The sequence below is a fragment of the Natator depressus genome, chromosome 8, assembly GCF_965152275.1.
Source record: "Natator depressus isolate rNatDep1 chromosome 8, rNatDep2.hap1, whole genome shotgun sequence".
In the NCBI taxonomy this organism is placed as follows: Eukaryota; Metazoa; Chordata; order Testudines; family Cheloniidae; genus Natator; species Natator depressus.
This window is the reverse complement of record NC_134241.1, coordinates 6,801,010-6,811,571: the sequence shown is the minus strand read 5'-3', so window position 1 is coordinate 6,811,571 and position 10,562 is coordinate 6,801,010. Positions and strand designations below refer to the sequence as shown.

Below are 10,562 nucleotides of genomic sequence, written 5' to 3'. Positions count from 1 at the left end.
CCAAAGCTGGCAAGGGCATATGTGAAAGTAGCTCCATCTTTTTATGTTCATTCTCAAACCTAAAGGTTCAAAGGCAGGCTGAAGTCTCGGCCAAGGTCTCACAGGAGACCACAGCACTCAATTTCTGAGCCCATGTCTCCAATATGTAGGGCCTTGTGTATATCATGAGTCTGAACCACTTAAGTTACTCTGAGTTTGCTGCATAATAGTGCTTCAGAATCTAAACTTTCAATTAAACAGCTCAGACTTACAAACTGCCCCTTTTATTTCAATGGAGACATTGATTCTCAAGTCTAATGATACTTGAAATGGTGACATTAACTATTTCACTGCTGTATTTTAGCAGAAGCTTCAAGTTAACATACTTGCCTGCTATTGCTTAGTGGCAAAAACCAGGAGGTATTTGTCCAGTAGGGTATGTAGTTACTGTTAAGGTTTGCTAAGGCGTGGAAGGAAGAATTCAAACCCTGTTCCTTTCCATTTGAATCCACTTCTGCTTGAGCGGGGAAAAATGAGACATCTTTTCCACAGCATTGAAGGCTGTAACTGCCGCTTAGGGACCAAAAAAGGGCCGACTGCCACATCCACCTGTCAAATCCACTCGCTCCCTGCAACGCCTACAGTCGTTACGAATCTTCACAACAATCTGCAGCACGCTTGGGACAGCATAAAAAAGTGCCATTTCAAAATAAAGGCTATTCTACTGGGAGAGGGGCAAGAACAAAGCACTGCATGATACTGGGCTTCCTGCATTATTGGACATGGGGCTTTGCTGAGAGGACAACTTGTTTGAAAAACATATATAGTAACGAAGGTAGCAGAGTATCAGAAGCCATTTTGGACGTCACCCTGACACTGGCAGAACAAAGGAGTGGGGCTTTGTCTGACGATATTAGGAAGATTATCTTCAAGCTTGAAATAGAGTCACCCAAAGACGGGTAACACCTTTCAACATGGAGAGGGGCTTCCCAGTCACAGAATGTAGGCAGTTCCACTCTCTGCTTTTAAACCTCCCTGGGCTGACACCTGGAATATACATTTAGCACAGATGAGCGCATACCTTCCATATGATCATGACAGGAATTAGTGAAGGGTAAATATGACAGCAGGGAGCACATAATTACTAGGAAGAGAGTATTTTTCGTAGAAATGTAACTGGAAGTATAACATGCCTTAGAACGTCTGGTGGGGCTGTAATTTTAGAGTGCTTTTAAACTGCTCTACCAGTTTATACACAAATATGGCACCCCTGGTGTAGCTGTGTGAATAGGAGCCCTACAACATAAACAGGAAACCTATCTTCCGAAATCAAGCTATTTGTGTATGTAATTCAGACTTCTGAATGTTTCCATGAAAACAAGACATTACAACCACAGGGCTTTCAAATGACAACCAAAGGACACATGACACCGAAGGCTAGCCCTCTGATCATAGCTCGTGTTAAGAGAACACAAATGAGAACAGAAATTTTTTTGAGAGATTTAATGATGAAACAAAAGCCAGCCACGGTTTACAGACGACGACCCCGGCGACCACCCTTTCTGCGAGTGCTGTCAGAGGGGATGGGGGTGACATCCTCTGTGGAAAGAAAGTTACACATTACCATTCATGACTGCAGATTGCTTCAGACAGCTTTCCAGGTACAGAAAATAAACCATCCAAGTCCCTGCCAGACACCACCCAAGGCCTCAGCAGTGAAGAACTGCATTGGCTTCACGTGGTAATAATGTATCCTCACACCATGACCAGCCTTTAGTAGGATCTAGCATTAACGATAAGAGGATTTAGTACAAAAGGCAAAATAATTTTTACTCTGCTTTGAGTGTGCAAGGGGCATTATAATGCCAAATCAACATTTGCTTCCAAATGGCCACCTTTCCTCACACAAAACCCAAGCCTTTCTTGCAAGGAGTAGGAATTCCCCCCAACACACACACTTTCTCTCAGGAGGCGGCCTGGGAAATGATGTGCAGGAGGTACTATATTTCACTTGCGCATTGACTAGTGTGTGGCAAGTTTCCACATTTGTAACATTTAGAATATGGGAAATCCACACTGAAATGGGTGGGGAAAGAAGGTGAAATGGCGCATCACAGGAAACAACAGACTGCAGGTCACATGACTTCCACAGCAGCAACAGGCAAGACAAGCTCCTATAGGAGATCGATGTACACCACAGTCTTTCCATAGGTTTCTCTGAACACTGAAAAGGCATTTTCGGCAGCAGCTTTTGGGACTTTCACTCCAGTAAATCATGGCCAGTGATCTTCCAGCTACTGCAAAGAATCAGTGACTCTAAACCAGAGGCCCATCACTATCTTGCTATACAACTGCAGTTTAGCACATACAACTTGCAGTTAGGTACCAATCCTTAGCCCATATTGAAAACACATGCCACTTGCTGGTGGGTTCTTATTTAATTTGAAAGTGCTCCAGGTTCTCTAGGCACATACACATCAAATTAAAGGAAATTCAGCAACCTCAGGCAAAAAGCACAAGTAACCAGGTGGAATCCAATATGTCAGATGGTCAAGCTTGGGTTCTGTAGGACCAACAGGGAATAAATCTCAGACCTGGCCATCATGTAACTCAGGGTATTAAATAACAACAGATGCATCTGCACAGAGTTCTTTTGGTGACAGGATTTCGAAACAGGGAACACATACTAATTTCCCATTATTTATCTAAAATACCCCATTTGCACACCACACTTACCAATGCGCCCAATCTTCATTCCAGAACGAGCTAGAGCTCTGAGGGCTGACTGGGCACCAGGTCCAGGAGTCTTGGTCCTAGAAATAATAAAACAGGCAACAGATCAGGTCAGAGAAGCGTTCACCAAACAGCTGAAGCTGAATGCACACCGTTCCCAAGGAAACAACATGCAGCTTAAGTCATTTTACCCTTTATCCAGAATTTGAAAATGCTGGAACTCTTATTAGATGCCTCCCTTTTTGTCTAACCCATGTATATGGCAGGAACAGTAACAGTCAGCAGAATATACTTCAATGCAATTCTGAATATACATGGTAATTGCACCCCTGACAAGGGGGCAGAAGAGATGTTAATAAAGTTGAATATCAAACATGATCTTTCCTGCCATTACACAGCTACAATAGGGGATTCCCTTCCAAGAACAACATGAAACAAGAGTCCTATAAGCCTGCTGAAAAAGCGGTGGAGATATATTTTAGGAAAAAACAGATTCCTGTAACCCACCTACACCAGGTTTTCATCTAATTACAAATGGATTCACAAGATGTCATTACTATGTAGAATGACCAATACCTTCCCCATCAAACTAGTTCTTAACATATCAATTAAAACACAGCCCATTTTAAGCCTGGCTCCTTCAGGTCAGAGCTGAACTGAACTAATGTTAGTCCTGTGAATATTATCTCCATGGGTCAGTGGGCCAGGGCTTTCACATGTTTCACCAACTGAAAATGTACACCTCTAAACATGGAGCTGTTTCTGCTAACAGAACAAGCCCCACCTGCACACAAAAAACGCATCGAGTTTGCAAAGATGCATGGAATAAAATAATGCTAGAGTGTGTCTGAAATACAAATTCTCTCACTGCTGCCCTCAGAACAGCTGCCCATATTAAAATTGTGATAGCAACAACTGAAGTGAGATTGTAGGACTGTGTGAAAATTGCAACACCTTATTTCACTCTGGGCCACCTGATGAGCATAACCTAGTATTCAGTCACCAACAGGACCCAAGCGCTACCTCGCCATCGCACAACATCTGTGTATGTCAAAGCAGAGCCTGTCACACGCACCTATTTCCACCTGTAGCTCGCAGCTTGATGTGAAGGGCAGTGATGCCCAGCTCCTTGCACCGCTGGGCAACATCCTGAGCTGCCAACATAGCAGCATAGGGCGAAGACTCGTCTCTGTCGGCCTTCACCTTCATACCACCAGTCACTCGGCAGATGGTTTCCCTGAAAAGACAGTATCTTTGTACGTAGCAAAAAGCAATACTCAGGAAAGAGCCTGATCACAACCTGCAAGCCTTACAGAAGCAGAAGATTCAAAACACAAAATGATTTCATTTAATATATTTACCAGTTCATAAGTTGCCATGTGACAACCGTTAATATGAATCTGTCTTACTTTTTCTAAGGTCATTTCTGAAGGGAGCAAGGCCCTTTTTCCATATAGGCGTTAGTAATTTATACATTAAATTAGTGTAACAGAGTTTGTTAAACTGGGGCAAAGCCCTGTGTGGACACTTATTGTGTTTAAACAGTACTTTATTCCGGTTTATCATGTTTCTAACTGTCTTACGCTAAACCAAAATAAGCATCTCCATACAGCCTTTCGAACAGGTTTAACTAACCATACAGCCTTTACACAGATCTAAATATATCAGTTTAAAATCACACTTTAAGTCAGATTAATGCAACTTTCTCATCTAGATATGCCTTAATTGTTAGGTCTCATTCACCAAGCAAAAACAGAAGATGGTGAAAGATGGCCCAACAAGTTTCAATTAAAAACCCTGTTACAAGTTGTCTGTATTGTGTCACCTGAGCACCAAAATAAGTTTATAGATGTTAAAACTACAAGGGATCACACGATCATCTAGTCTGACCTCCTGAATAACACAGGCCATAAAATTTTGAGCATCAAGCCCAATATCTTGTGGTTGAATTAGATTATATATTTTAGAAAGATCTTTACTAAATAGCCAAGAAGGCATATGGAAACGCCTCTCCTGATATGGTAGATACTGTCAAGCAGTTTACAGTCATCTCTTTCGTACAGTGGCAATACTAATTCTCCTTTCTGTAAACACTTGTTTCAACACAGATGTATGTCTGGACATTTTATGTGATGGTACCTCCATGTGTTTTATAAGCAGCAGCATTAGAAGTGTCGGGTATATACCCCTGTTGACTCATTTTAATACTAGACTGCTTTCTGCTCAGAAGATAAGGGTGCAAAGCCCTGCATAGTTCAGTTCAAGGGCAACTTGCATCAATTTAGCTTAAGCTGATTCCTTACCTACTTAAGCTACACTGAAATAAGCCACTCAAACCAAAATAAGGGTTTCTATACAGGTTTTTCTTCTAGTTTAACTACAAAATTTTTTTAAGCAATTTCAATTAAATCAGTGCAACCCTCTCCTGTAGCCAAGACCTAGAAGAGTCAGTTAGATCGCAACTAGGTAAGTTCAACAGGTAAGTGTATGATACGATGCACTTATCCACATATACTGGGCACATACTTTAGCCTTAAGGATAAAGGTGAGTGAAAACAGCTTGAGTTATTGAACCAAAATAACTGTTGCATATGCACAATTTCCATTTTAAGAACTTGTAAGGGCGGTACCAAGGGAAAGCAAGTTCTACAGAGCCTTGTATGGTTCTGATGTCACCAACGTTCAGTACTCACTTGCCGGAGAGATCAGTTACATGGACAAAAGTGTCATTGAAGGAAGCGAAGATATGGCAGACGCCAAACACATTTTCCCCTTCGGCAACCTGCGGTCCCAAGCTGATGACCTGCTCTTCCTTCTTCTCCTTACCCTTACGCGGTGCCATTTCTGCGAGGGGAAATAAGAGCGTGAGTTACATGCGGTCATGAAGAGGAGCAATAAAGATGGTTCTTTCCCTGGAATTACACGGGAGCCATACATGCCTCTGGTCCTTTATACTCCTATGAATGGGAAGTTACTTTTTAAGGGTATTTAAATCAACACAACAGGCATTTTGCAGATGAACTGGGTACTAATCAATACAGATGAGACATGCACCAATAATCTATTTGTTTGGAATACAGGACATTCCAGAGACTGAAGAGGACCAGGCAACCCATTCATCCGTAAAACCAGCTCGCTTAACCCTTTGGAAGAGCATCAGGCTCACTTTCCACATTTTTGTATATTAAATAATCTGGAGATCAGAGTGGCTTTATTATATGCCATTGCCACTCTTAATCTCTCTGAAATTTTAACAGCAGCTCCATAAATATCGCCCACTGCTGCATTTCCACACAAGGCTTACCATGAAAGAGAGCCTGGATGGCAACCGTGCAGTTAAAATCATCATGTGCATAATCGGCCCTCCATCAGAAGCACTGGGTTCCATTCCCAATACTGCCACTGATCTGCTGTCTGATCTGAGGTATGGCCCTTCAACTCTCTGCCTTTGTTACCTGCCTACGATTGCCTCTTGCCCTAGACTGTAAACTGCATGGAGCAGGCACTGCCTCTCCCTATGTACACATGAAGCACACAATGGGGCTCCAATCTGGGTGGAAGCCTTTAGGCCCTACGATAATACAAATAAATAGAACCACTTTCAGGGGGTCCCAAATCTGTATGGTAGTCTTCTCCTTTTAGAAATTAAGGCACAGAGAGACTTCTGACTTGCCTACAGTTAAGAGTTGGAAGCACAGCCAGGAATAGAATTCAGGAATCCTGACTCCCAGTCTTGTGTTTACCAGTAACATCTCTGATACCTCCTTTAAACCCAAAACAAGTGTAGATGGATGCAGGACATCCTCTGTGCTAACAGAAAACTTGCAACTAACCTAGGCAACCTAAGTCTCTCTTTTCTGCCAACATTCTGGCTATGGAAACATACAAGAGTGATGTGGTGACAGGATTCCCTGAATTTTTCATAGTGTGTGGAGCACATTTCAGATAAATTGTCTCATGGTCACCACCATTCCCATTTGCAACTTTATGACCCACCTTCTCTCCCATTTACAATCAAATAATATCTACAGCCACAGCATGGAAAAATAATATTTAATACTTTCAGCAGCTGGAAATGAAGAGAACATCAGCATTGTGTGACCAATCAACAGACCGCTTTGGGATGTGCGCAGTACAGCACTAAACTGCATCCACCTTCAGTTAGTGTGATGTTCCTCAGTAGATCATTAAGCATAACCTTGAAGGCAGCCTAAAAAAATCCTGATGTGTTAACTTAAGACTAAACCACTTATCCTTTGTGTAGTACCTCTCCTAGGTCTAAAACTGGTAAACTGGGGTTTCTTCAAGCTTAACTGAACATAGTGATAACTATTGTCTGCCCCTAACATATAATAGAAGAGATGAGATTAAAAAGACCAAGTTTATTCATGGTGTAAACCTATTAATATATGAAATTATAGCAGGGATTAATTTGGCCGTAGCGATCTATCAGGCACAAATATCTGTGCCTAAAAACAGTAGGTCTGATCTATCTTCCCCACTCACGCAACTACGGTTTAGCAGAGCTCTTTGCCCAGTCAAGTGTCTAATGAAGTGACTGACATCTTGCATCCCCCCTAATAAACATTAAACACAACTGTGGCCCTCTCCCCTCCCTCCAGAGGGATTTCTGGTTGTGAAGAGACATCTGAGTGACTGGGATGCTTGGAAGCCACTTGTGTGCAGCACTGTGCCCTGCCATGCACACGCTGTTAACCTCAGCATCCCCTCCTCCTGTTCGGAGCCTCGGAAAGGAGCCTACTCCCCCTATCCCACGACACAAGCCCCAAGCCACACATGGGGCTGTTACCTTCCCTCCCGCATCCGCATCGAAGAGGGGTTCCCACGAGCTTCTTCCCCCTAGGACAGGCCTCCCCACAACAGCCCCGCTACGCTCCCAAGCCGGGGGAAGCTGCCCCGGTCTGAGAGTGGTTCGGGACCCTGGCCCGGACCCACCCGTTGCATAATCGGAGCGAAAAATAAACGAAGCCCCCCACCGGCCCTTGTCATCTCAAACCGCCGGGCGGCTCGACCACTCCAGCTCCCCGCGGCCTAGCGCCTCGCTCCCCCGGCCTCACCTCCACCCACCGGGCAGCTCGGCCACTCTAGCGGCCGGCTTCCCCGCGGCCTAGCGCCCCGCTCCCCCGGCCTCCTCCCCACCCGCCGGGCGGCCGCGCCGGCTCGCTATCGGTGAGGAAGGGCCCGGGCAGGCTGGCTGCGGGTGGCAAAGGCCGCAGCGGGACGCACCCAGGGACGATGGAAGCGGATGACGGCAAGCCCAGGCCGGGCACTTACTTGTGCGTCTTCTCGGGCACCCAACACCGGAAAGGAAGAGGCAGGGGTCACGGGGGCAGAGGTCAGCGTCAGCATCACCCGGAAGTGCTACCTCGACGGAGTGGGGTCAAGCCCCCACATCCACGTCCATCGGTGTCATTCTCTATAAAATCCATACCCGCGCGCTGAGCGTTGTAATCAGGCGCGTATTACTATGTTGAACGATTTAATAATTAATAACACGCTTGGGTACGTCTGAGGACGCGAGCGGTACCACCCCCAACATGGCGGCGCCCAGGGGTCCCGAACGTTACCCCGCACAAAGATGGCGGCGCCCTACTGGAAGGGCCTCTTGCCCCTCACAGCGATGGCGGAGTTGTCATGCTGGGTTGGTGCTGGGCTCGAGTGCGTCTGCGCGGTTTGCGGTGAGCGAGGCGAGGAGTTCCCCCACGTGCGAGGCCCAGGGGCCAGGGCAGCAGGAGCCAGCTGTGCAAAACCAGGGACAGCGCTTTCCTGCAAGGGGGGGTTTAGGGGAACGCCATTTCCTGGAGGGCAGCCTGTATTTTTTCGCTCCTGTACATTTCTGCCACCCTCAAGTGGAAAATGCAATTAGCGTAAGCTTCAGTGTAATGTTTAAAATGGTACTTAGCCGTTTTAAAATAAGGGCTGGGTGGTCACCCTCTAAGGGACACATCTAAATAAATAAATAAATAAATAAATAAGGGCTGGGTGGTCACCCTCTAAGGGACACATCTAAATAAATAAATAAATAAATAAGGGATGGGTGGTTGCCCTCTGCTCACATATGGAGCTAATGTGACACCACCCATCCACTCACCATAGGCCATCAGTGGGGAGAGCCCAGGACCACGAGTGCTGAAAGCATAGGACCTTTATCACTTGAGTAAAAGGGGTAAGTCCATTAGCTGGTAGCAGGAATAGGCTCATATCTTTTTCGATAGGCCAGCCACTAGAAGGGGATACGTCATACACACTGAGGGCTGAGCAAGCTCAGGGTTTCCTTCATGTCGCTAAGAGGCATATCCTGTCCCCCCCCAGCCCGGGATGTGAAATTGCTCTCTGAGTTTATACACTCCTTAGGAACATCCCTGAGATCTCACACAATTTAATATTCAGAGAGATCCTCCATGGGCCAGTTCATATTATGGAATATAATAGAAAATGCAAATTTTCCTATAGATTTTTGGAACCATCCTATAGAATCGAGTAGAGGATTACATCCCTGCTATAGAAGGGTTCAAAAATCTACAGAAAGAAACTAATTTTCTAGTCCCTGTTATTAATTTTTAGATTAGCTTGTACTGAATCCTATTACAATTCTATAAAACCCTACTGTTTTCATCACTATTAAATTCCATATGACTTTTCCATGAGGGCTGGGGACCTGAGAGAGTGGCTAAGTATGCATGAAGAGGAGCAGGAACTATCAATCCCATTGCACAAGAACTAATAATGTATATTTAAAAACATAACTTACAGCATGAGTCCAAAACTGTAAAGGCTCCAATAGTGATACAGAAGAGTTTGGAAAACTTTTAGGGTATGGGTTGAGGACTGAAAGGAGCATGAAGACTTAGAGCAAAGACTGGTGGAGAAAACAAAGGTTCTAATGGGAGTGCAGAAAAAAATACAAGATGATGGTTGTTGCAATTACAGGGCTAGCTGCACTTCTGTCCCCTTTTGGGGTCTCTCAGGGCACCCCCTCAGGTCTTTGAGAGTACCCCTCATACCATTACCGATCCAGAGTGGAATTCTCCCACTCTTAGACCAGGGCTGGGGGTATAGTACCATGTAACCAGACTTACCCACAGGTACAACCAAGTTCCACACCTACGGGTCTTCCCTTCGGGAGTCTGTAACTAGTGGTGGATACGGTGACCAGACAGCACGTAAATTGTTTAATTTTACCAGTAGACCCTGTAGAGAAAAGGATTTTAAAAACAGTCTGCACACGCATCTGTCTGACCTAAAGCCCTCCCACCCTGTGATGATGGATCAAGTGGGTCTATTTTTTTTCAGACACTCCAGCAGATGCTGGTCTCAGTCTGAACAGCACCTCACAACCGTCTCGGCAGCTGCCCCCTTAGAGAGTGAGAGTCGCTTTTTAACCAGCCAGAGATCCTTTTGAGCCGCTGGTTCCCAGCCTTGCTCCTGCATGACAAAACAAGCTTCATAACTTGGCTGGAGCCAATAGGTAGAATCTTCACAACTAATGTCTCGAGCATTGTCTCTTAACAACCCTGCAGTGTTACCCGGGGGGTGGCTTATCTCAAGCAATTGTTTCACTTCTTGTTTGTTTTTCTTACAACCTTCCTTGTTAAACCAAATCAAAATACGCATACAGTAAACATCCCAATAACCAGGTCACATACAGTATTCATAACTTGTTACAGAGTACCCCCACCCCCCAACCGTCACACCAGTCATGACAAACTTTAAGGCAATTGTATCGGGCAGCATGAGTGTGCATCTTATATCTGTGGCGTCCATAGAATCATAGAATATCAGGGTTGGAAGGGACCTCAGGAGGTCATCTAGTCCAACCCCCTGCTCAA

At 45.0% G+C, this 10,562-nt stretch overlaps 1 protein-coding gene across 2 annotated transcripts; it reads right to left on the bottom strand.

Moving 5' to 3' along the window:
• Positions 1–1,419: 1,419 nt before the first annotated feature.
• RPS14 (ribosomal protein S14) lies at positions 1,420–8,160 on the bottom strand. Of its 2 annotated transcripts, none has more exons than XM_074960293.1 (5): positions 8,008–8,160; positions 5,406–5,556; positions 3,788–3,949; positions 2,716–2,792; positions 1,420–1,578 (listed from the first exon to the last, which is right to left on the bottom strand). In XM_074960293.1, exons 2-5 carry the CDS (start codon positions 5,552–5,554, stop codon positions 1,511–1,513), a joined length of 456 nt encoding a protein of 151 aa, XP_074816394.1. In that variant the 5' UTR covers positions 5,555–5,556; positions 8,008–8,160; the 3' UTR covers positions 1,420–1,510. The 2 variants fall into 2 exon arrangements, with proteins under 2 accessions (XP_074816394.1, XP_074816395.1); XM_074960294.1 differs by having other exon boundaries at positions 7,960–8,067.
• Positions 8,161–10,562: the final 2,402 nt, after the last annotated feature.